This window comes from Hypanus sabinus, chromosome 6, assembly GCF_030144855.1.
Source record: "Hypanus sabinus isolate sHypSab1 chromosome 6, sHypSab1.hap1, whole genome shotgun sequence".
In the NCBI taxonomy this organism is placed as follows: Eukaryota; Metazoa; Chordata; class Chondrichthyes; order Myliobatiformes; family Dasyatidae; genus Hypanus; species Hypanus sabinus.
In genome coordinates, this window is record NC_082711.1 from 63,335,307 (window position 1) to 63,363,097 (window position 27,791).

General features: G+C 41.5%; 1 protein-coding gene across 1 annotated transcript; it reads left to right on the top strand.

Moving 5' to 3' along the window:
* Positions 1-26,899, top strand: cmtm7 (CKLF-like MARVEL transmembrane domain containing 7). Its single transcript, XM_059972297.1, has 5 exons — positions 1-142; positions 14,048-14,221; positions 18,177-18,275; positions 24,526-24,607; positions 26,356-26,899. The coding sequence occupies exons 1-5, from the start codon at positions 47-49 to the stop codon at positions 26,367-26,369; spliced, it is 465 nt and encodes a 154-aa protein (XP_059828280.1). The 5' UTR covers positions 1-46; the 3' UTR covers positions 26,370-26,899.
* Positions 26,900-27,791: the final 892 nt, after the last annotated feature.

The window sequence follows — 27,791 nt, forward strand, 5'->3', positions numbered from 1 at the left end:
ACTCAGTTCAGTGAAGAAGCTTCGTGGAATTTGTCTCGGAAAGAGGATGGCGGATATGGGGAGTACCCGCTCCAGGGATGGTGGTCTCTTAGATTTAGGCTATGCAAGGTCCTTCTCTGGGCTTTTGAAGATAATGCAAGCGGTATGGTCCACCGTTCTTTTACTGTCCGCGCCTCCTTTCTGCACTGTTTTAAAGTCAAAACTTTATTTGAAAAATCGGCATTTCTGCCAATGTGAGTCCCATCCTTACACCTACTCAGAGCGAAATATTTTGCTTTTATTTATTCACCTATCACTTACGGACCTGTAGCGTCACGAAAGTAGGTGTGAAGACAAAACTGCGTTTAATGAGAACTTTGTTAGTTTTCAAATTTTTTTGTAAAGTGTAAGGCGCTCTGACTTCGGTATCATCGTCCAAGCCGAGGCAACCTTGTCACCTTTTGGTTTGTTGAAGTGTTGTTTGCTTTTATTTGCTTTTGTTGGAATAAGAATGACTGACGAGTTTTATTCCGTTGCCTGAAGTTTCTGGGCAGGGCTCGTCTATCACGCAAACGCATCTTTCTTTGTAAGTTTGGCCTGCTGCCTATTTGGTTTATTTACACTTGTTGCGAACATCGGGCTGCGCGAAGTGACCGCCACATTCTGGGCTGCTTTGTGAAATGCCGGCTCGGTGCTTGTGGGACTGGAGTAGCGAGGAATGCAGCTTGCGGGCGTCCCGAGGCTGCGCCTGTCAGCGGACCCGGCCACACCTCGCAACGCACATCAGTTAGAACAGAAGATGTGGAAACACTCTACAGACAGGTCGGGCTGCATCTGTGGAAAGAGCCGGCAAATGTTTCCGGTCCTGGAGCCTTATTCCGAACTGGTTCGCGATGTGGCCTGCTAGTTGAAAGGTTATTTATAGTAAATGGCAGCGATCCGGAAGGGGAACACTTGATTCACATTGTTTTATGATAGCAACTACACTGAAAGTGGTTTTCACTGTCACCTTTGTCGGCCCAGTCTCGCAGGTTCCTCGGGTGGAAAATGATTAGCAAGTACGATAGCGGGAATGGGGGTATAGGGACCATGTGCGGTTAGAGCAGATTTGGTTTACTTTGGCATGGTATTTGGTGCAGACATTGTTAGCTGAGGGATTTGTACCTATCCTATGCCTTTCCGTGATTTAATCTGTTAAAGAGCAAAATGCAGGTGGAACTCAGCGAATCAAGCAACATCTATGGCTTATCCTGCCTCTTTCCCTCATTCCTTTATGCTGGGTCTTTAGTCAGTATTAATCATCTCAAGACACAATATGTCCACTGTCCATCTCCCTCCCAGCTGCTGCCTGACCTGCTGAGTTCCTTCCACAGCCTGTTCCTCCCCCCCCCCCCCCCCCCCCCCCCCGCTGTTTAATATTCCAACATCTGTAGTGTTTTGTAGCTCCATTGATCTTTTAAGAAGTAGTCTTGCATCACGTGAGTGTGAAAGTATACAAAAGAATCTTGCAGATATTGGAAGTCCAAAATTAAAAATACAGAAAATGCAAGGGATGTGTCAGATCAAAGGGTGATACCTTTCTACAAAGCTGTCTGAGTTTCCTGTTTTTATTACAGGTTAAAAATGGTTTCATAAAAGGGGCAGTTAACAGTTGAAGCTCACTGCTCTGCCAAGCCATTTTACAACAGCCCTCTGCCTCTCAAATATTATTTAGTGAATTTTAGTGTAGTGGCCACTTCTCTTTTCTAATTTTTAATTATCCGGGGGTGGAGATGTGGTTGGGAGTGCAAGGCCCTTGCCTTCCAAGCTTATTGCTTGATCTGTTGTTTCCATTAGAGATTTACCCCGTCGCAGCAAGTTAAGTTTGAAAGCCAATGCTACTGTCCTTTACCAGTGGAACCACTGATAAAAGAGTCGGGTAGTACCTTATGGATGTCTCTAATGTGCTGGAGATCTGTTTGCCAGCAACACTGCAACTATTTAAAAATTTGTGAGCCTATCCCAATGAATGAGTTGCTGAGGAAGGGTATGAAACAGCTGAGGCTACTGTTGTGCTTGTTACCACTGGAAACCTGTTTCTTTTTGGGGGGGGGGGGAGGCTTGCATAGCTAAGCATTTAGATGGGGGAAGACAGTAGTTTCCATTACACAATATCAGAAATATCGAGAAATCTGGGGATTCCATCTTGTACTGTTGATCCCCAGCAATGGTCCCTTTGCTGGCTCTATAACATGGTACTGAGTGAAACAGGGACAGCTCTTTTCCCCTTATTAGGGGGAGAGAGAGCCTGTGGTATGTCGAATACCGGGTGAACGAGTCGTCTTTGGGGTACTGCAAGTCTGTGTCTTCACTGATGCTTTGCTGCATGCTTGAGTGCTCGGTGAGGGTGCCGATTCTTTCTTTGCTGGTGGAAGAGGGGGGGCTTTGCTGCTTATGCATGGGAGGGCTTTGGGGTTCTAGCATTTAACTATCATTCATTCTTTGGGGCACTCCTCTGTTTGCGAAGAAATAGAATTTCAGGATGTATATTGTATACATTTCTCCGACATTAAATGTACCTATTGAAAAGTCACATTGCTTTGCCTGGCCCAGCCAACACCTGTCCTCAGGCAGCCATTGCATATTACCTCAGTCAGTCATTCTGCATGAAGCTGTGCAGCTTGGGGATCACTGTTTCATTGTTGCAAGAACACCAGGATCCTGTCTGAATGAGGTGATGGTTTTACAGTTCAGTCCGTATGTAACAGTAAATGGTTAGCCTCTTTCACCAAGAGTTCTGCAATGAATCAGCCTCTCGATGGTTGGGCTAAGTGGGAAGACGGGGGGAGTGGAGTGGGGCAGATTGTCACTTAGTCCTTGTTGTCCACCAATTTACTATTTGTTGAGTTGCATATTTGTGAGGTCAGCTATGTATTTCGGGGAGTGTTGCTAAATATAGCACATTCTTCCTGAGCCTTCTGTGGCTTCAGTGATTTTGTTTACTGTGGGAGGTATTGGATTTAATATCTGTGGCAAGTGGTGAAATATTAATAATTGCTGTTTTGCCAGAGCTGGAGCTAGTGCCTGGGCTATGTGGCCTGGGCCAAGGGCAGGATTAGGTTTGGGAACACTATTGGTGGGGAACATGGGTGTGTTTGTAGAAGTTGTTTAGAATTGCAAGGACTGGTTGATCACTGTTTGTCATGGATAGGATTTTATAATTACCCATCTTTTGTTATGCATTTGAGGTTGTGCCCCTGTCTGTCTTGAAAACTGAGAATTTAGTGTGCATGCTTTTTCTGGGAGGAAGGGTTGCAATAGTGGGATTACGTTTGCAACACTTTCTCTAATTCTCATCCTTGAATTTCAGTGGATCTTGGCACTGTTTCCACTTTAATAAATGCCTAAAAGAAGCACAACACTGCTCGAGGGTCTGTTATAAATCCAGCATCACTCCTGTTTAGAATTGAATTGGTTTTGTTATTGTCACATTTACCGAGGTGCTGTGGGGGAAAAATTGCCACAGTCTGATGCTATCTTGCCATTCCTATTCCCCAAAATAGTTTTTTATATATAATCCTGTGTTCCATCTCAAAAAGATGGTTATTGTCTGTACCGTCAAGCTCTTGCTAATTTGCCATAAGCACTCATACAAGTGAAAGGAAATTATAAATTGCAAATACTGGAAATCTGAAGGGAAAATGGGAAATGTTGGAAGCACTCAGCATGCCAGGCAGCAAATCTGAAAAGAAAAAAGCAGATGTAACATTTTGGGTCAAAAAACCCTTTATCAGATTCTGCCAGTAAGATGGTGCTGATAAATGGTGATTCTGCATTCGACTCCAATGGGAATAGCCAAATATACTACAGTTTTAATCCACATAGCCATGGGAACTTCAGTAAGCAGCATTATTTTAAGACGTATATAAAAAAAAATCTATTGATACTCAAAATTGACGAACCTCGGATGGTAGACTTGGGTTGCAAGTGTGGTTCCCCTTTAAGAAAACAAGCAGGGACAGCATGCCAGTCTATGAGTATGAGTGAACCCCCTGACTCCTGACTGTCCTACCGGTGACTGTACCTACAGATTCTAGAAAATAAAACTGAAGATCTCAGAGCTAGATTGCTGTACCAGAGGGACATCAGGGACTGAAGTTTACTTTGCTTCATGGAAACTTGGCTGTCAACTGCTATTTCATATCCAGTACTGCAACCCAATGGCTTCACCATTCTCGACAAAGACAAGTCAGCTCACTCTTTTAAAGGTAGAGGAGGTGGTGTGTGCTTTATAACTTATCATTGTGCATCTCTGTTCTGCTCACCCGACCTGGAATATCTAGTGGTCAAGTTAGGTCCTTTTTATTTGGTGAGAGAATTTTCTGCTGCCGCCTTGGTAGTGGTGTACGTACCATCTCGGGGCAATATCAACTTGGCACTGGAAGAGCTGAGCACCATAATCAGCAAGCATGTAACAGTGCCCCTGATGCTTTCACTATGTTGTGTGGAATTTCAACCAGGTCAGTTTAACAAATTCTCTGAATAACTACCACAAACATATCACCTGTGGAATCGGAGGAGCCAACACACTTAACTACTGTTATACCACCATCACAAAAGCTTACCATGCCATCCCACACCCTCACTTCGGAAAGTCCATACCCCAGACTGGGCATCTACTCCCAGTGTATAGGCAAAGATGAAAGATCGCAACACCAGTAGTGAGGACCATAACTGTATGGTCAAGGAAGCAGAGGAATGCTTGCAGGATTGCTTTGAGTTGATGGACTGGACTCTGTTCAGGGATTCATCTTTGAATCTGGATGAACATGCCACAATAGTAACTGACTTGTCTGTGTGGATGAGTGTGTGCCTTCGGGATTGTATTGGATATACCTAAACCAAATGGACCAGGAGATTTGTAGTCTGCTAAAGGCTATATCTGTGGTATTCAAGACTGGTGATCCAGAACTACACAAGAAGTCCGGGTACGACCCACAGAAGGCTATTTTAAGAATGAGAAAACAATTCTGATCGAGGTTAGAGATGGAATTGGAAGCATGTCATCTCTGGCAGGGTTTGCAGGCCATTACTTCCAATAAAGTGGAGCCTAACATGAATGGCTGTGATGCTTCACTCCCAGAGCAACCATTGCTCTTTTTTTTAATGCATGTTTTCAGAGGGAGAATTAAACCACACCTGCGTGAATCCCTGCTGCACATTGTGACCTCTTTCTCGGAGACCAACATCAGAATATCTTTCAAGAGGGTGACCTCACAAGGCATCAGTTCTGGATGGTAAACCTGCTAGAGCATTGAGACCCTGTGCCAACCAAACAACGGCAGTGTACAAGGACATTTTCAATCTCTCACTGCTGCATTTGGAGGTTCCTACGGGCTTCAAAAGTGTGATTATCACATGCTGCCCAGGAAAAGCGGGGTGAGCTGCCTCAATGATTATTGCCCAGGGGCAGCTATATCTTCTGTGATGAAGTGCTTTGAGAGGTTTGTCATGGCTAGGATGAATTCCTGCCTAAGCAAGGACCTGGACCCACGGTAATTTGCCTGTCATCATAATAGGACTACAACAGATGCAATCTCAGACTCTCCACTCTACCTTGGATCACCTGGACAATAGCAATACCTACGTCAGACTGCTGTTCATTGATTACAGCTCAGCATTCAACACAATCATCCCCTCAGTTCTAATTAATAAGTACCCAAAACTTGAGCCTCTATACCTCCCTCTGCAACTGGATCTCTGACTTGATCACCGGCTGACTACAGTCTATGCGGATCAGAAATAACTTGTGTTCCTTGCTGACAGTAAACACTGATGCACCTCAAAGGTGTGTGCTTAGCCCACTGCTCTACTCTCTACACCCATGGCTGTATGGCTAGGCACAGCTCAAACAGCTTCTATAAATTTGCTGAAACACAACTATTGCTGGCAGAATTTCAAATGGTGATGAGGAGGTATGGAAGAGTGAGGTAGATCAGCTAGTTGAGTGGTTTCGCAACGTCAGGAAGGCTAAGGAGTTGATTGTGGACTTCAGGACGTTGAAGTTGAGGGAACATGCACTGGTCCTCATTGAGAGATCAGTTTCAAGTTCCTGGATGCTAAATCTCTGAAGATCTATCCTGAAACCAGCATATTGATGCAATTACAAGCAAGGCATGACACTGTCTACCTTTCTTTATGAGGAGACTTGGTATATCACCAAAACATTTGCAAATTTCTACAGGTGAACTATGGAGAGCATTCTTATTGGTAGCTTCATCTTGTATGGAGGACAGGATTGAAAAAAGCTGCAGAAAGTTGTGAACTCAGTCAGTTCCATTGTGGGCACTAGACCCCCACCCCCCACCTTTAACAGGTGATGCCTCAAAAAGACAGGGTCTTGAGAGAAACATGATCAGAGTTTCAGGAACAGCTTCTTCTCGTCTGCCATCAGCTTTCTGAACGGATAATAATTCCATCAACACTGCTTCACTACTTTTCTCCCTTTTTTTTGCAGTACTTACTGAATTTGTTTTATCTCTCCTCCTTGTAATTCATAGTTTAAAAAAAAATTGTGTTGCAATGTACTACTGCTGCAAAACAGCATCTCGTAACATATGCCAACAATGTTAAACCTGATTATGATAACTCAACAGAGTTAAATTTTCAGATTTTAAAGTGTTTGGAATTGGAAAAAAGTTACTGAGGAAGAGTTTGAGGAATAATGACTTGCATACATTTTCCCTGTCACAGTGTGTTGTATAGTTTTGTTCATCCCAGAATGTCCAGCACTTCCAGTGATCCCTTGAACTCTTCTTAACAATTTGTTAAAACTGTTTAATTTATTATTATGGAAACATTTCAATATAATTCCCATGTTGGTGTAATATGGTTTTGTAGAGATTTTCCCAGCAACTCCAAAATCCATGGCAATGTATCCATACAGCTAAATTCTTTTTAAAATCATCTGCTTTCATTTTTAATTACTATTTTAAAAGGTGTTTTATCAAATACAGCACTTTCTATTTTCATTTTATTCCCTTATTATTTGTGTATTTCAACCCCTACAATTATTAATGACGTACTTTCAATGTAAGGAACTGTCTTGTGGTCCTTAAATGGACGTGAAGAAAATGAACATTGAAGCATAGATTAGAGGCTTAGATGGAGGGAAGATTGCGAGAAGAATTTTGAAGGAAAGACAGTGGAGAAGTGTTGTAGTTTCAGAGCAGCTGGATGAAAATTAGGGCTGTGGATTGTGCTCAAACGGCAGAGGCAGTTGAGTTGGATAAAACAGCTCCTGAAATTACAGAATCGTCAGTGAATATGTTTTTAGGTTAAATATGACCTCGCAGCATTTATTACAGATAAATGTGTACTGCATATGGTGGATAAGCGGGAACCAGTCATTTGGATTTATGCAATGCCTTTAACGCGTGTCATAGGTACAGCTCTCCTCTCTGTCAAAGATATTTATATTTTCAGGGAGGTGACATCTATCATTAGGGACTCCAGCGATCTGAGCCCTGTTCTCCTCTTAATGCTGCAATCAGGTTCTTGAAGTGGCCTGATAAACCTTAACACTACTTTGCAATATTTATTTATCTCTCTTTTTTTCTCAACTTGCATTAATGTTTATTTGCATTTGTCGAAGTGATCGTAAACTTATAGATAACTTCTGTTTATTGTGTTGGTGTGCTGCTTCTGCAAACAGCAGATTTTCATCACATTTATACCCTGTGTATGCATGCCCACAATAATAGATGAACTTGAAATTCAAAGAGAAAGCACCATGGCAGTTCAGTGGTGTAATTGAAATGAAACTGGATACTGAGCTGGGGGAAATAGAGGTCAAGCAGCTGGGGTGTTAGGATAATCTGAAAGAGGAAAGTCAGATGTGGTTATGGAGAAAATTCCATCGTGAGATGTGGGTCATTTGATAAAGGTGCACAAATGGGCAAAGATAAAGATCTGGGAAAATTATAAGAGTGGCAAAATGTTGGATTGAGGAAGAGCCAGATACTAAAAGAATTTAAACGCAGTAAGATTTTAAATTTTGGGCCAGCAACCTTTTCATCTGGTGCAAAATTTCTTTATGGCATTGTTGATCTCAATCTCCGCCACCTCTTCAAGTCCCTCCATACTTGTGTATCTTTGATCTACTCTGATTGTCAACTGAGGTACTTTTTCATTAAAGAACATTGTGTCCTGTGAAGAACCCAATTGCATAAAGTTGCTTAGCCAGGATAACAATTTGGAAAATCAACTAGATTTTGCTCATTTGTTACAATGCAGTTGGTTCTGAGGAGGTTCTATCTGGAATAGCACATATTAGACTTGAAAGTAATATTATTCAGTCTCTGCTCTTGAACAATGTGCTACTGTAGATATTGAATTTGGTGCGGATGTTCTTGATGTTGGAATAGCAAGTTAATACTCCTGGTAAAGGATGTTAGAGTAAGACTGTATATTTAAGGGAGTTACTGCAGTTGATGTTGACGAACTTGGGGTGTGATGAAAAGTTGGTGGTGTACATACTAAATGTGTTATATGCATTGCTCAGCCATTTAGCTTAAGTTATACTTGTTGTATTTTTAAGTTTTTTCAGATTTTGGTAATTTTTTTTTGCATTGTCAGATCTGAGATTAAATGTCCCCAATTTCCTCAAAGACGCATTAGTTCAATCAAATCCATTCTGCAGGAAATTACTTCTGCCAAAACCGGTCAGCATTTGAAGTTGCCACATGAAGATATTTTGCAGTTATTTTTTAAAACCTCATTTTCACCAGGTTTCTATTACGAATATAACTTGTGTATAGATGTTTGAGCTAAAGCTGTACGAGGCTTGCTGGAGCTTCAGATTCTCTGTGTTTATTTAACTTCCTTTGCACCATGCTGAAGAGGCTGTGCACCTGTGTGTGCTTTTTAAAAAAAAAATGTGGTTTTTACTTGTACATACAGATTACCAGCCCCATAGCAAAAAAGCCCAGCAACGTCTCTACTTTCTGCGAAGGCTGAGGAAAGTCCATCTCCCACCCCCCCATCCTCACCACATTCTACAGGGGTTGTACTGAGAGCATCCTGAGCAGCTGCATCACTGCCTGGTTTGGAAATTGCACCATCTCGGATCGCAAGACCCTACAGTGGATAGTGAGGTCAGCTGAAAAGATCATCAGGGGCTCTCTTCCCGCCATTACAGACATTTACACCACACACTACATCCACAAGGCAAACAGCGTTGCATCCCTCATACAAACTCTTCTCCCTCCTGCCATCTGGGAAGAGGCACCGAAGCATTCGGGCTCTCACGACCAGACTATGTAATAGTTTCTTCCCCCCCCCCACGCCATCGAACTCCTCAATCCCCAGAGTCTGGACTGACACCAACTTACTGCCCTCTACTGTTCCTGTTGTCTTGTTTATTATTTATTGTAATTCCTGCACTGTTTTGTGTGTTTTATGAAGTCCTGGGAAGGTCTGTAGTCTAGTGTAGTTTTTGTGTTGTTTTTCGTAGTTCAGTCTAGTTTTTGTACTGCTTCATGTAGCACCATGGTCTGGAAAAATGTTGTCTAATTTTTACTGTGTACTGTACCAGCAGTTATGGTCGAAATGAGAATAAAAAGTGACTTGACTTGATTTTGTTCCCTCTGTATTTGTGAAATTATATAAAATTGATTGTCTGAACAAAAACACCTGTATTTTTCAAACGAGAGATTCAAACGAGAGGACATGATTTGAGAGTTAGGGGGCAAAAGTTTAAGGGAAACACGAGGGGGTATTTCTCTACTCAGAGTGATAGCTGTGTGGAATGAGCTTCCTGTAGAAGTAGTAGAGGCCAGTTCAGTTGTGTCATTTAAGGTAAAATTGGATAGGTATATGGACAGGAAAGGAGTGGAGGGTTATGGGCTGAGTGCGGGTAGGTGGGACTAGGTGAGATTAAGAGTTCGGCACGGACTAGGAGGGCTGAGAAGGCCTGTTTCCGTGCTGTGATCCTGCCAATGCAGGTCTCTTAGCATTGTCAATATCTCTCCCATCTTTCCAATGATCTTCAGGCATGAGGTAAGATGGTATTAGGGCTAGATCTGTTAGGATGGGAATTAGCTTCTTTCAGCAGGCCATGAGATGACTGAACTCCCTGCCATCACCCAGGTATTCAGTGCCAGTAGCATTATACTGTTTACTTTTTAAATTGTGTTGTCAGTGCACATTACTTGTTAATTTGTTTGTGGTAATATTTTATGTGGTCTGTGTGAGTTATATGTAGTGTGTCTAGAATAACATTATCTCGTTTGGTGGTGTATATGGTTGAATGATAAGAAACTGGACACTGATAGCAGCTGTGCAGGTTGACTGTGGTTAAGAAGGTGTACGGTGTATTGGCCTTCATCAATCGTGGAATTGAATTTAGGAGCCGAGAGAAAATGTTGCAGCTATATAGGACCCTGGTCAGACCCCACTTGGGGTACTGTGCTCAGTTCTCGTCATCTCACTACAGGAAGGATGTGGAAACCATAGAAAGGGTGCTAAGGAGAATTACAAGGATGTTGCCAGGATTGGGGGCATGCCTTATGAGAGTAGACTGTGAACTCGGCCTTTCCTCCTTGGAATGAAGGAGGATGAGAGGTGACCTGATAGAGGTGTATAAAATGATGAGAAGCATTGATCGTGTGGATAGACAGAGGCTTTTTCCCAGGGCTGAAATGTTTGCCACAAGAGGACACAGGTTTAAGGTGCTGGGAAGCAGGTACAGAGGAGCTGCCTGCAGTGGTGGAGGCAGATACGATAGGATCTTTTAAGAGGCTTTTAGATAGGTACATGGAGCTTAGTAAAATAGAGAGCTATAGGTAAACCTAGTAATTTCTAAGGTAGGGACATGTTCGGCACAACTTTGTGGGCTGAAGGGCCTGTATTGTGCTGTAGGTATTCTTTGTTTCTATTCTTGTCAGGGTCCCATTTTTAAAGGCACTAAGATTATGTACAATGACAACAAAAGCCACGTAGTGGGGAAAAATAGCATGAACTACTAAAGTCTTTTAAGATAATAGAAAATGCTTGGACTAATGACACAGGGATAGCAAAAAATAAATATAGGATGTTGACATTTTGAGCAGAATTGTTGTCTGGGTGTGGATAATGCTGGAGAGGCCTTTTCTGATTATCCAAGATGATAATAGGCCTTTTATGTCTGACTAACGTCTCGAACCCCACTTTGGCCGCTTTAAGGATTCTTTCTCAAGTATTGACAATTACTATATTCATTACATTCAGTGTATAATTTGCAGTAGTTTATTTGAACTTCATAGTTGCACTTTGGTGTCACGTTGATGCCCACGATAAAGAGCAACAAAGTAAACTGGATGTTTGTGACTAAAACAAGCATAAACTACTGTAGATATGGTATACACATTCTCATTATTTAGATGTGGATTAATAATTCAGTTTTTCTCAATTTCAACAACGGAAGTTGTATCCAATTTGCTCTGTTAGCAACACTCAAAATGTTGGAGAAACTCAGCAGGTGGAGCAGAATTAATGGTTGATATTTTGGGCAGAGGCCCTTCATCAGGACTGGACAGGAATGGGGAAGAATCGAGAATAAGAAGGGGGAAGAGAAGGAGTGCAACAGGGGTGTATCTACAGAAAATAGTGCCTATGGCAGGCACTGTAATTGCTCCCCTGTTGAAACATCTGACACCCATCCTTTAGATAATATCAGTTCAAAAATACAGATCAAGCTTCTTAACCTTTTAATTAACAAATTATGGCGCTACATGAAAATTATAACTGCACCTTCCTTGCTTTCACTGATGCAAATTGGTCTATGAAGTGATCAATGACAGTTTTTTCATGTTCTTCTCTTTCTACACTCAGCAGAGCAAGATCACAGTCTTCCTTGGCCCATGGAAGCTCTCAAATACAGAAGTATTAGTTTTAACGTACTGAATGATCTCTCACAGCTGGTGGTGGAAACTGTGATGGTTAGCATTATCTGAATAGCAATGCGAAGATTGGGGAAGACACTCTCATCTCCATATTGAACAATAAATTTAAGGATCTATTCCCCTTCTAAAAAGTCTGCATTTTATATCTGTTGTCTTCTCTATTCCTGATCAGACCATCAATCCTCATTGGAGCAGGAAAGTGGATTCAACCAGTGGAAAGCACCTGAAAGGGTTAGTGTTCATGAAAATGCCAAGAATCATCGGGAATGCTTCACACAGTGGAAAGAAATTTAGCTGGAACCAGATGAGTTATTGACACGATATTTCAGTTACTGATTGAGAAGGAAAAGCAGAAGTGGCATGATACCTTGACGAGAATCCTTCACTGCATAAAATTCCTTGCGACTCAGAACCTGGCTTTGCGAGGACACGGACTCACTTCAGCTAGACGATGACTCCAATGTGTGAAATTTCCTTGGCTTACTGAAACTACTGGCCATCTTTGACCCTGTCATAAAAGAACACCTCACTCATTTGGAAAGTCATCCTGGATCCACGTCTCCTTGAGCAATTTTTTTTTGATTTGTTAAAGTTTCAGCAGAACTATTTGGTTAAATGAATTGAATTGACTTTATTACTTATCCTTCATATACATGAGTAAAAATATTTTCGTTACACCTCCGTCTAAATGTGTAATTTATAGTAATTTGTAATAAATAGTATGTACAACAGGATAGTCAAGATAACATAGAAATTCTGTTGTGTCAGCATGAGTTAATCAGTGTGATGGCCTGGTGGAAGAAGCTGTCCTGCAGCCTGTTGGTCCTGGCTTTTATGCTGTGCTACCATTTCCAGGATGATAGCAGCTGGAACAGTTTGTGTTTGGGGTGATTCAGGTCTCCAATGATCCTTCGGGCCATCTTTACACACTTTTCTTTGTAAATGTCCCGAGTAGTGGGAAGTTCACATCTACAGATGTGCTGGGCTGTACGCACCACTTCGGCATTTATCTGCCAAAACCTTCCCCTTATGAACCTTGTTTGTCCACATGCTTGCTTGTTTATGAGACAAGGAGGCTGTTGGGTCTTTTGGGATCCATGGATCAATCCCATCAGTCTCTGGGGGCCCCCTCTTCTCTGCAGCTGTGCAACGTATTTTCTCCTGCATGCCAGACAACTTGCTTTTGGTTCCTTCTCCATTGGTATACATGGAGGGTTAATGCTGTATACAATAGCTCATTCACCACCTATGTGTCTTTGGAAATATGGGCAGAAATTCAAGTGGTCAAGGAGAGTATGTGGAAACTCTACGCAGAGAGTGGAGGGTTCCTGGAATTATGAGGCAGCACTGTAATTTCTGCTAATTGCAGGGGAAATTGTAATGCCTTGATGTTAACAGATGATGACTCACAGTAAAGTGATCCCCTGTTGATTCTACTAGTTTCCGTGTATTTATGGACCAACAAATTTTGGATTACGTCCACTTCAGTGTGTGAGGCATCTGTTAGTCTCACGAGACCATGGACCTGCACCCTGTCCAGGGTGCAGGCCTGGGGAAGGTTGTATGGAAGACCGGCAGTTGCCCATGCAGTGAGTCTCCCCTCTCCACACAACTGATGTTATCCAAGGGAAGCAAGGGCCAATACATTTTGGCACCAGTGTCATCACAAGAGTTGCCAGAATGAGGTTGAAGGCAATGTCGGACTGCCTTAGGGACTCCAGCTCCAGATTTGTCCTCAGGGTTTACTCCTGAAGCCTTTCCCATGAGTGGGTATGGCCACAAGGCAGCAGAGGTTTGAAATCAGAGTTTTCCCTCTCTTAAATGGACTGCCTTTCCAGGCTGATAAGCTGCATCTACCCAAAATCATCTTCAGTAATTTGCAACATATTGGTTCTTTAAGAGCTATAAACATGCTTTGCAGTTTGAAAATATTGTGAAATTCCATAATTTTATTCAGGATCGTATGTTACTTGTGATTTCTTGTCCACAATTGTCCTGATGCATGGTTTTGACCCAAAATATTCTATTCATTTCTTCCCACTGATGCTGCTTGAGCCACTGAGTTCTTGCAACAGATTAGTTGTTGCTTGGTTTTCAACAGTTTTTAATTGCTTTAATGTAATGCATATTTTCTCTTTTTATTTCAGATTGTGGTGTTCATAGCATTCATATGTATACATTGTTCAGAATCGTCTTATTATTCGGCTTACCGCTATTTTGAAGTTGTCACCATCTGGTTTTTTGTTAAGGTCTTGGTATTTTACTTCATTTACCTAACAAGACTTTACCAAAAGATGACTTGCATACACTGGTCACTGACAGTAAGTTTTTAAATTCTAATAATTAACATGTAAATTTATTGTTTCATTTTTGTTGTGAGTGTGTCTTTGAGTCCCTTAGATCTGTTTAATCAACATTGGCCAGTTATATTGGAAACACCAGCTTGAAAGTAAGTCTGCGGAAGTGGTATATGATTTCTTCCAATTTTTACCATTAGAAAAAGGCCTTTGAGAGAATTTATATACGTATGTAAAACATCTTTTATAAGACTGGGTATTACAAAACAGTTCAGAATTACTGTTTTGAGGTTTGTTTTAATATAGGGGGATTAAACGACATGATTGCACAGACATTAATGGGAAAAGATGAGGTGATGAGAGAGACTGATGAAAGTAGAACAGTGGATGCAGTCTACGTTGATTTTAGTAGAGCGTTTGACAAAGTCCGTCATAGGAGGCTCATCCAACAGATTAAGGTGCGCTGGGTCCACAGCGAATTGGCTGTTTAGATTCAGAATTGATTTGTGCATAGAAGACAGAAGGTAGTAGTTGAAAGGACTTGTTTGAGCTGGAGATCTCTAATTCATGGTGTTCCACAGGGATTTGTGCTGGGACCTTTGCTGTTTGAGATGTACATAAATGACCCAATTGAAAATGTAGATGGGTGGGTTATTAGGTTTGTGGATGATACCAAGATTGATGGAGTTGTGGATAGTGTAGAAGACTGGCAATGTGGCGCGATATACATGTGGACATACATGTAGCTTTGGGCGGTGAAATGGCAGATGGAGTTTAACCCAGATAAAAGTGAGGTGTTGCACCTTGGTAGGGCAAATACAGGGAGACAGTACACTGTTAAGGGCAAGATCATTAGCAGTGTTGCTGAGCAGAGAGATCTTGGGGTCCAAGTACATAGCTCCATGAAAATGGCTACACAGGTCAATAGGCTGGTTAAGAAAGCTTATGGAATGCTTGCTTTTATTAATCGAGGCACTGAGTTCAAAAGTCAAGTGATTCAGATTCAGTTTATTGTCATTTAGAAACCACAAATGCAATTCAGTTAAAAAATGAGACAATGTTCTCCAGAATGATATCACAAAAAAAGCACATGACAAAACAGACCACACCAGAAAAACCACATAATGTTTGGTAATCCCTAATCCAGAGTCTGGAGAGGCTGCTGCGTATCGATATCGTGCTACCATCTTAGCACGTTCCCCGGAAAGGAACTCCAAACCCACTAGACAAAACAAGACTACCCAGGCACACCAAGTCAAGAGACCAGCACTACCACCCAACAAACCAAAATCCTACACAAAACCACATAGTTATAGTTAACATTTAGTTGCAACAGTGCAGACAATACCATAATTGATAAAGGACTAACTGACAAAAACCACATAATTTAACATATAGTTCCAACAGTGGAAAGCAATAATGTAATCTGATAAAGAGCAGACCATGGCACGGTTTAAAAAAAAGTCTCGAAGTCCCAACAGCCCATCATCTGACGCAGACGGGAAAAGGAAGAAAAACTGTTCATGCCATGAACCTCCAGTGCCGCAACCTTGCTGATACAGCCCCCTGGAAACACCCAACTACAGCCAACTCTTGAGTCCTTCCGAAAACTTCGAGCCTCCAACCAGCCCTCTGACACCGAGCACCATCTCTGCCGAGGGCTTCGACCCCGGTCCCGGCCACCGAGCAACAGGCAAAGTTGAGGATTCGGGGCCTTCTTCCCAGAGATTTTCCAATCGCACTGTAGCAGCAGCAGCAAAGCAGGCATTTCAAAAGTTTCACCAGATGTTCCTCCGTGCTTCACCTGTCTGTCTCCATCAAATCAGGATTGTACACGGCATCCTACTTGACAGATTACAGATATTCATTCCGAAGAGGCCGCTGCAGTGTGGCGCCGCCATCTTGATGTTGCAACTTTATAAAACTCTGGTTAGGCCACATCTGGAGAATATCATATAGTTCTGGTCACCCTGCTATAGGAAGGATGTTGAGGCTTTGGAGAGGGTGTACCTTGATGCTGCCTGTGCTATCATGAGAGGATGGATAAACATGGCTGGTTTTCTTTGGAGGAGCAGAAGCTAAGGGGAGATCCGATGGAGGTTTATAAGATTATGTGAGGCAGAGATAGGGAATATTTTTTTCCAGGGTAGTAACGTTTAATACCAGAAGGTGTGCATTGAAGGTGGGGGGGGGGGGGTAGGTTCAAAGGAGATGTGGATGTATGTTTTTTTTTTACTCATCTTAATTGAGTCGTGGATGCCCTGGTAGAGGCAAATACATTAGAGGCTTTTAATAGACATTTAGATGGGCACATGAATGTGAGGAAGACAGGACATTGTGTAGATAGGAGGGATGAGTTTATTGGGGGGGGGGGGTGGGTTGATATACTTTCTTGCTGGTTTGGCACAATATTGTGGTCTGAAGGGTCTGTTTCTTTGCTGTACTGTTCTGTGTTGAATAATTGGTAATTTATTATTGTTAATATGTAAAATGATGTGGTGACAAGTTTTTGGTTGCACACCATCCAGACATATCATTCCATACACAGGTAGTAAAGGACAAAGTACCAATGCAGAATATAGAGTTACTGAGAGAGGCAGTGTGGGTCAATAAATAAAATACAAGCGCCAAAACAAGTTAGACTGAGAAATCAGTCATTTGTCTTCATCATCAAAGAGATCCGTACAAGAAACTTATGACAGAGGGAGAGAAGCTATCCTTGGGCTTAGTGATACCCTTTCTTAGGCTTTTGTATCTTTTGCCACTGGGAGTGACTGAGAAGAAAGATGAGAGTAGGAATGGGCTGGAGTAACATAGAAACATAGAAAATAGGTGCAGGAGTAGGCCATTCAGTCCTTCAAGCCTGCACCGCCATTCAGTATGATCATGGCTGATCATCCAACTCAGAACCCTGTACCTGCTTTCTCTCCATACCCCCGATCCCTTTAGCTTCAAGGGCCATATCTAACTTCCTCTTAAATTTAGCCAATGAACCAGCCTCAACTGCTTCCTGTGGCAGAGAATTCCACAGATTCACCACTCTCTGTGTGAAGAAGTTTTTCCTCATCTCGGTCCTAAAAAGCTTCCCCTTTATCCTTAAACTGTGACCCCTCGTTCTGGACTCCCCCAACATCGGAAACAATCTTCCTGCATCTAGCCTGTCCAATCCCTTTAGAATTTTATACGTTTCAATAAGATCCCCCCCTTAATCTTCTAAATTCCATTGAGTATAAGCCTAGTCGATCCAGTCTTTCTTCATATGTAAGTCCTGCCATCCAGGAATCAATCTGGACTGCACTGACAACTCTCTGCAATATCTTCTGGTCTTAGGCATACCAAGCTGTAGTGCATTGGGATAGGATGCTTTTTGTGGAGTATCAGTTTAAATAAAATTAGTGATGATTATTGGAGATCTGTCGAATTTCGTTTAGCCTTCTGAGGAAGTTGCTTTCTTGGCCACTGTCCACGTGGCTGGACCAGGAACTTGAAAATTTCTAGCATCTCCAAGTCAGCATCATTGACACAGACAGGGGTGTGTATTCCACCCTGCTTCCTGTAGCCAAATCAACAGTTTTTCTAATATTGAGGGAGCGATTATTGTCTTGACACTATATCTAGGTAATCCATTTTATAAGTGCCTCTTGAACCATAAATGTTAGCCAGAATACTAGAATGACACACCATTAGTCTTTCCTGCCCACTTGAGAGAACTTTTAACATCACATCCAAAAGGTAGCAGTTCCTCACTATTACTTTTTACAGATTATAGTGTAACATGATGGAATTTGCATGCCAGATTTCACAATAGTTTTATTACTGTCAATTTGATTTCTATTTTGTGAAATACTCCTAAACTACTGTAAGTTACTGCATTAAAGCAAATGATTATTTAATTTTAGTTGTATGTCACAATGCAGGGTCAGCTGTATAATTTCACAATCTTTGGAGCTCTATTTACAGTGTTATGATTTTTACGTAGGAGTTCTTGCACTATGTTATTGCGACCGTTCTGCTATTGATTGCATCGATTGTTGGAGCAACTAAAACGAATGGAAAACCTGGATTGGCTGCTGGAGTGGTAAGAAACACCATTTTTATTTTGATCTGTGCATTTGAAATCTTGGAACATCATGCAGATATCTTATAAATAAATAAATGCTCCTTCATTTGGGGAATGTGAGACAGTTTCAAAACTGATTGTTGGTATTCACCAGTAAACCCAAGAGAGTTAATGCACTTTGAAGTAAAGTTAACTGAGAAGCAAAGTAGCATGATGAAGAACATTGAGTGAAATGGATGTTATAGTCAATGAGCGCAGATACTGGCTGTTCGGCCCGACAAGTCCATGCCCTCCCAACTAGTCACGATTTCTTCCATTCAGCTTGTAACATTCCAAACCCTGCCCCTGTATGTACCTTATTCAAGTGTTTCTGAAATGATACTGTTGTACCTGCTTCAGCCAATTCCACGTGCATATGGAAAAAGTTGCCCCTCAAGTCCCCTTTAAAACTTTTCTTCTCACTTTAATCTACACCCCCAGTTTTGGATGCCTGTTGTGACGGAAAATAACTGGTTCTTTGAGTCTCAACAGTAGAGGCCTGGACACACACAGTTTTAATAATGAGGAATTTATTTACAAGGGGAAGTCGGGTCAACACAAGCAACTACAATACACAGGAAGCGGTGTGGGGACAGGGTACAGTTACACAAACAAAGAACAAGGGAAAAGCACTACAACAGCTATCCCCCTTGACCTTGGATAGCTGCGGCTCCCTTCCCAGGGCAAACAATAGACCTTCCCAAGCATAAATCAATGCACTTACCTCCAATGTGGTGGTCTGTAAGAGAGGGCTAGCCAAGGGCAAGTCTCACCTTTTAAAGCATGGGGCTGGGCGAGATAATCCAATTAAGGTGACCAATAATTTAGGTGTGCATTGATTAGTTGGGAGGGACCAAATGTTGATTGGCATGTGGTGTGTCCTCCAACCAGCCAGGTGGCAGTGTATCTGTCATGTGGCCAGTATCTCTGGATACAATGCCCCTACTCTACCCTGCCACCATCCACCGAATCTATGCCGTTCATGATTTTATAAAGGTAACCACTCAGTCTTCTATGCTGCGGCATAAAAAAACCGAGCTGGCCAACCTCTGCCTGTAATTCAGGCCTTATAGTCCTGGGAACATCCTCAAGTCTTTTCTGCACTCTTTCCAGTTTAATCACGTCTTTCCTATAACAGGGTGAATCAACACTGTACACAGTACTCCAAATGCAGCCTCTTCCAATGACTTTTACAACTGCAACATAATATCTCAACTGCTATACAAGTGCTCTGACTGAAGGCCAGCGGGCTAAATGCCTTTTTCACCACCCGATTCACCTGTGAACCTGCTTTCAATGAACTATGGACTGTTACTTCTAGATCCCCCTTCCATAGATGAACTTGTGCCCTACCATTTTTAGTAAAGTCCTATGCTAGGTCTATTTGCCACTCCTTGGCTCACTTTCCAATATTGATCACAATCCCCTATAATCCTTGATGACCACCTTCACTATCAGTAGCACCTCCTAATTTTGTCTACCCTGGGTGCATTCCACTAATTCCACACTGTCCAGGTCCTTAACACTCAAGGTAGCCCAGTCGGTAACAGGGAAGTTAAATTCTCCCAATAATATAGCCCTATTATTCTTAAAACTATGAGCAATTTCTGTGCAACCCATCTCCTCAAGTTCTTGCTGAATATTAGGGATCTGTAATCGGAATCCAATTTATTATCACCGGCATGTGACGTGAAATTTGTTAACTTAGCAGAAGTTCAATGCAATACATAATATAAAATAATAACTAAATAAGTAAATCAATTACAGTATATGTATATTGAGTAGATTAGAAATAGAAATAATACATTAAAAAAAAGTGAGGTAGTGTCCAAGGGTTCAATGTCCATTTAGGAATCGGATGGCAGAGGGGAAGAAGCTGATCCCTGAATCACTGAGTGTGTTCCTTCAGGCTTCTGTACCTCCTACCTAATTGTAACAGTGAGAAAAGGGCATGCCCTGGGTGCTGGAGGTCCTTAATAATGGATGCTGCCTTTCTGAGACACTGCTCTTGAAGATGTCCTGGGTACTTTGCATTCACGATGACCGTAGGATTGACTTCGATGGCTTCCTTCACCAGGCAGTCCCAAAGCCATTGAAACAAAACCAGAGGAAAAGAATTTTAGTAACAATAAAGGTCCTACCCTATGTAAGAACTGGAAATTGATTGTAAACAAGGTGGGAGAGTGGATTGGATGAGGACTGACCAATTAGGAGGGCCAGATTATGGGTGTATTATATACCATTGGTCTAGACTTGCCCAGGCATCATCCCTGATGAGGATAGCAGTTTGTCATTGAAATGGTTGAAATCAATAGATGGCTGGAAGTCTGAGAAGAGTATATTTGTGTATTTCTTTCCCTGTCTTCACTGTGCCCCTAGCTATCCTGATTACCAAACTTGCTCTCCCTGACTTCAGTAGTACATGGCACCAGATGTAATTTTCAGATCACTCCCCTCAAGTTCCTGCTTCTTAACTCCCTATCAAAATCCTGACATCATTCTACAGAACTGTATCCTTTATTCTACCTATGTTGTTTGTACCAGTATGTACAGTGACCTCCAGCAGTTTGCTACCCTGCTCAAGCTAGTTCTGCAGTCATTTTTGACCCTGGTATCCAAAAGGCAAAACCCCATCCTGGAGTCTCTTCTGCAGTCACAGTTTCTCCAGTCTGATCTGTTCACTATTGAGTCTAATATCACTGACACCCTGTCTGACTGCACCCTTTCCTTCTGAGCTTCGGGTCCGGTCACAGTACCAAAGTCCGGATTATTTTTGCTAACTAATGAAAGAACATCTCCCTCAACAATATCGAAAGAGGTATGCCTGTTAATGGGAATGGCTTATACCGACCGCCTGCCTCTCTTATATTTCCTGGTGGTCACCCAGCTCTCTGAAGCCTGTACTTTGGGTGTGACAACCTCAATAAAAGTCTTATCTGGGAACCTGAAAGCTTAATAGATGATCCTGAGTATATCCAACTCCAGCTTCATTTCCTCAATGCAGTCTGTCAGGAGCTGCAGCTGAGTGCACTTCCCACAGATGTAGTCATCGAGGAGACTGAGGTTCACTGACTTCCCATATCTTGCAAACGTAGAATGCCACTGTCCTAACCACCATTGTGCCTTCATGGATCAAATGCTAAGAATCAACAGCAAAATAAAACCTCATTTGTGCCTTTACACAAAAGCTCCGCTCTCACTCCCAACACTGGGCCATTTACTCAGTCTCCCCACACCAAGCCTTTCAAATCAGACTCAGTTCCCCACTCCTTCAGCAACAACATCATTAGCTGTTCAGTACTAACTTAACAAGCTTCAAACTCTGGGCTTCTTTACCTCCATTTGAAATTAGATCCTCAAATTCCATATCAGGAAACCACAGTCAACGTGGATTGGGAATAACATCTCCGAGCAGACAGTCAACACAGGTACTCAAGAATGTGTGCTGAACCCACTGTTCTACTCTCTCTACATTCATCAGTCTGGCTAGGCACAGCCTGGACACCATCCATAAATTTGCAGATGACAACCAGTGTTGTTAGAATCTTGGGTAGCAACGAGGAGCTATACAAGAGTGAGAGAGATTGGTTAGTTTAGTGATGTCAAAATAACAACCTTGCACACAATGTCATCAAGACCAAGGAATTGATAATGGACTTCAAGCAGGAGATGTTAGGAGAACTTGCATCAATCCTCACTGAAGAGTCAGTGGTGGAAAGTAGAATCAGCTTCAAGTTCCTGTAGAGTGTCTATCTTAGGCTCAACATGTTGATGTAATTACAAAAAAGCTTGCCAGCAGCTCCACTTCATTGGGAGCTTGAGATTTGGACTGACGCCAAAGACTCATGCTAATTTCTACAGATATACAGTGGGTAGCATCTTGACCAGTTGCATCACTGCTTGGTATGGAGGTTCCAATGCACAAAATTGAAAGTGGCTGCAGAGTGTTGTAGACTTGGACAACTCCATCAGGAGCACCACCCTCCCCACAATTGTGTACAACTTAAGAGGCAGTGCCTCAAGAAATCAGTATCCTTGAGTAAGGACCCTCTGCTCATTACAACTATTAGAGAGGAGGCACAGGAGAAGACCCTCACCTAACTTTTTAGAAGCAGCTTCTTTGCTTTTTCCATCAGATTTCTGAACTGCCTGTGATCCCATGAACATTAACTTCTTATTCCTGTTTTGCCCTGTTCATTTATTTCTGTAACCTGGGGTAATTTTAGTCTTGCACTGTACTGTTAACACAGAACAAAAAAGTCATGACATACATTGTGTGCAGTTTTGGTCACCGAATTACAGGAAGGATATTAATAAGGCTGAAAAAGTGCAGAGGTTTACAAGGATGTTGCCAGGACTTGAGAAACTGAGTTACAGAGAAAGGTTGAATAGGTTAGGACTTTATTACCTGGAGCGTAGAAAAATGAGGGGAGATTTGATAGAGGTATATAAAATTATGATGGGTATAGATAGAGTGAATGCAAGCAGGCTTTTTCCACTGAGGCTAGGGGAGAAAATAAGCAGAGGACATGGGTTAAGGGTGAAGGGGGGAAAAGTTTAAAGGGAACATTAAGGGGGGGCTTCTTCACACAGAGTACTGGGAGTGTGGGATGAGCTGCCAGATGAAGTGGTGAATGCGGGCTCACTTCTAACATTTAAGAAAAACTTGGACAGGTACATGGATGAGAGGTGTTTGGGGGGATATGGCCCAGGTGTAGGTCAGTGGGACTAGGCAGAAAAATGGTTCGGCACAGCCAAGAAGGGCCAAAAAGGCCTGTTTCTGTGCTGTAATGTTCTATGGTTCCACAGTACGTCAATGATAATGATTTTGATTCCTACTTGACCCTACTATTGGCTACTGCTAATTGTAATCAACTATTAACTAACAATAAGTGGATTTGCTCCTTTTAAATTCCTGTGAAGTAAAACTCACAAGTAAGCCTGAGGCCTACATTTCTTAAACCCACCCAGTCTTGTTCTGTCCCAAATCCTGTAAACTCATATGAATGCTCTCTTGAAGATGTAGACTCAACTAGATGATGTGACTGAACACCAGAATGAGAATCAAATATGGATGTCATAATTGACTTGTATACCCACAAGTTTTCTTTTCCATTTTTTTAAAACCATGACTTGTGTTTAACTTATCACACTAACACTGGAGTTTCAAGAACCCACAGGTGCTGGAATCTGGAACAAGCCTGTCCTGGTGCAGAATTTCGATCTTGAAACATCAACATTTCTTTTCCCTGCATAGAGCTCTTCCAACAGATTGTTACATTAACACTGTTACTGCACCCTTCACCCACTCCATCTCCAGTCAATTTTGTCTCTGAAAAAGGAGGCACTCCTAGCTGTTATGTTACCATTTGTTTTGAGTATTTCTTGACATTTTCCAAGTGCCTCGTGGATGTTAGTGGGCTTACTGATCATAGAAGATCATAGTTGGCTTCGATGCAGTCCAAAAGCAGAACTGGAAGAACACTGTAGGTCAAAAAAGCATCTGTGGACCCGAAATGTTTAAATTGCTTTGGTTGGAGACCCTGCAGCAGGACTGAGATGGAACAGGAACATTTGCCATTATATGGCAGAATGTAGTGGTAGGTGGTGACGAGGTGGTTGATAGATGGAACCAGCTTTGAGGGGATAATGAATAGATAAAACAACGTGTGGGGAAATGACCGGGAGTGTTAATGGAGGCTGGTAAGTGATGGGTAGAGCTAGATGGGGAAGGGGATACTTGGCCAAGGACACACGATAAGAGGAGGGGATGAAAGAAATAAAAGGTGAAGAAAGCTCTTTCCATAAATGCTGCCTGGCCTGCTGAGTTGAGAGAGAGAGAGAGTGAAACACACACACACCTACACCTACATGCTGCAATTTTTCCCTGTTCCTCCTCAGTCCTGATGCAGGATCTTAACTCAGTATGTCAGCTTACAACTTTTGCCTCCACAGATGCCGCTTGACCTATTGGGTTTTTTTCCGGGATTCATTTTTGCTTAAGGTTCAGCATCTGCCGGGATGCAGAATATGCTGCTACCAATTTTGAATGGTTGGTGGGGTGCGGGGGGAGGGGGAAGCTGAATTTCTTTCTGTTTGTGACTGAGAGCAATGGTCTGGCTCCTAACAAGCTTCTGTTTGAGTTCAGTCAATTCACTGCTGACTTGATTAGGAAGATGAAGATTTGTGATTAAAAATAATTACTCACATCGTCTGTTCTGTTTTGTAGTTCTTTGGCTTTGCATCAACAATTCTATATGGCATTGGTGCCTGGCAGGCCTACAAGATATGGCGTGTTCCTCAACCATCAAGTAAGGAAGCTTTCAGATTTAAAAAAGACGTAAAAGCTCCCCCCCCCGCCCCCCAATGCACTGCCAATCTTCACTACATTCTAATTTCACCACTAGCTTCAAACTCACCATATTGTGTGGTGATTGTTTTCTGATGTAATGTCTCATTCAGGTGATTAATCAGATGAGAGCCTGGATAACATGTTATGGCAGGTGACTTAAGCGTGAATACTGTTACTAACCAGCTTATTTCCCAACTTCACTTAACGTCCACACGAGGTCTTTTCCTTGTCGGCACTAGATGACATTCCATAGATGGAAATACTGCATGAACATGTGATACAAGTGGCAGCCTTATCATTTGTTGCCCTGAATTTCCTGTGTTATTGTGCATGGACTTTTAAACCCTGTGGTAAATAATTATCAATAATGCAGCGGGAATCTTTGCAAAATGTTTCTAATTTGGATGGACAAGACATTCAAAAATGTCCTATTAAGGAAAGTAGCCATGGGAGTGATTGAGTTGATGAGATTGCAAATTTAATTATATCAGTTCTCATTGCCGCCTTGTGGTTAGGCATGTAGCCAGGGCTTTATAAATCAGAGGTAAAATATTTTCTTCAAGCTAGATACCAATTCATTTAAAATTTTCAGTTTAAAATAAAATGCAAATAGAAAATTTATACAAGAGATTGGGTAAATTGAAGTAAGGGGTTTTAATGCTAGGGAATAGAACGCTTTTCACTTCAGTTCAATGTCAGCAAAGTCCATTTTAGATGATGCAGACTGGAAACCTGATTTATTATGGTACAACACAATTTTCCTGAATGAGGATTTTTTTCCCTGACACCTAATATTTCTCTCACCTGTTTTACTAATGTGTTTACATTGACATAACTTCATAAAACATAGAAACCCTCCAGCATAATACAGGCTCTTTGGCCCAAAAAGTTGCACCGAACATGTCCCTACCATAGACAATCACATGCTGTTCTTTGCAGAGATTTGTACAATCTGAGTTTTAGGACTTAAAAAGATGGATTAATTATCCTTGTTCGAATATTTTTGAGGTGACAGGAGGAAAGCAGTTAATTGAGCATAGGGGGAGAAGCATGTTGGGTTGGTCCAGAAGGTGAAGACACAAGAGATCCAAGGCATGTTAGCTTGATGATTGTCGTAATGGATGGGTGTTTTTCTAACTGGAAACCTGTAACGTGGTCCAGCAGTGGTGTTGCTGGGATCTTAGTTTGTAATAGGACTGATGAGAATGTAGGTGCAAGGCAATAGGAGTTCACTGGAATCACAGCAAAGAAGATTGTCTAAGGTTACAGTGGGACATACATCAACTGGAAAATTCAGTGGAGTTGTGGCAGATGGAATTTAATCCAAATAAATGAGAGGTAATGCAATTTGGGAAGTCAAAATCTTGTAAGACATAAATGGCAAGGAGCCAGAGACCACTGCTTCCAAAGTGGTAATAAGCTAGTGAAAAATGCATTTGATATTCTTTCCTTCAGATGCTAAGGACATCATGTTGTATTTGTATAATTTAGGGAATCTTTTTACCTCAATGCAGTCTATTTGGGATGTCCACTTGATAATATGCTGTCTGTCATCTTAACTCCATTAATTATCATGTGTAAGGTTTTCTGGTTTGAATGCAATTCTTGAAGGGTAGTCCAAACTCTAGGTTATTTTAATGAATATTTAGGTATTCTGTAAGAGATTTGGATTTGGAATAGAATTAAATTTGTATTGTTTCTTTGCAGCTGTTAATGTATAACTCAGAAGCTGGCAGCAAGCAGTTCTATTAGAAGTTTGCAGTCCACTTGACTGTGCTTGACTTTGGATCTGAAGATTCATTTTGTAATAATTCTGCAAGAACATGCTTTGTACTTAATATTGTCATTTGTCCAAGTTAAATATTATATTTTATAAATGAAGTTAATAGTTTGTATCAAAGACAACATGAATGAAAATATTTTGTATAACAGCTTAAACTTAAGTGCCTGCCTTTTGGTTTACTATTGGATTACCACAGTCATTGTTGTCCAAGTGCAATTTGCTTATACAGTATGTAAAGCTCAACCAGTCCTTACAACCATTTAGTGTTCTTGCTCTAAGTGCCAGTAATGCTGCTTTATACCCTTTTGCTTTTGCTATGCTGGCAAAGCTTTTGATATTTTGTTTTGGGGCAGGAAACATGCCCGAATGACTGGTTTCTGTATCTATATTTTTGTGAATGTTGACATATTGTGTGGAAAGATCAGTATTAGTTTGCTTTGTAAATAAAATGAACCTGGTGTATATATATATATCTGTTGTTGTATTTGCATCTTTTTCAAGCTCTTCCTCATCACTTGTTGATTTAATACTGAGAAAAAGAGATGCCAAAATATTTGCAAGTAGATACAAATAACAAAATTAAAATACAGATGCAAGGTATGAGAATAAACAAGAATACAGATGCTGGTATCTGGATGTAAGAACATGCTGGAGGAACTCAGCAGGTCAGGAGTATCCGTGGAAGGGAATGGATTGTGTGTTTTTGGTTGTGACTTTTAACCTACACTGGAGTAGAAGGGAGATGGCCAATGTAAAGAGGTGAAGGAATGGGTAGGGTGCAGATGGAATCTGGTGGGGGAGGGATAGGTGGAAGTGATGAGACAATGATAATGTGATCATAACTATACTCCATAGCAGTCAGTATTGACGTGTACACAATATTATGTTTTCCTCTTGTGCTGGTGAATGGTTGATTTTTCTGTTGAAAGATAATACAGAAACCGGTAATGTGACATAAAATGGAACCTGTCTTATAGTCTTAAAAAGCCTGTCAAATTCATTGCTTTTATTAATAGCCTTCTCAAATTGTATTATTACATCCAAGATGTGTGTAGTCCAGCTCTTTCATTCAAATCATACTACATTGTCACATCCCTGTTTCTATTAAAGTGCATCTATTGGCCCTTAAATTCACCAAATATTTCTGCACCTTTCACTGTCTGTCCTCAAATCTGCTGCTTTTCTGATTATGTATTAAATACCTCAACTTTTTTTAAAATGTTAGATATATGTAGTCACAAGGTTAAACACCAAAACTAGCATTGGGATTAGTTATCAGACCAAGGAACACAACTATAAAATTGTCTTCCTGACTGAAAAGGAACGAGTCAATATGAAAGAGCCGGCTGGTGGTGTAGTG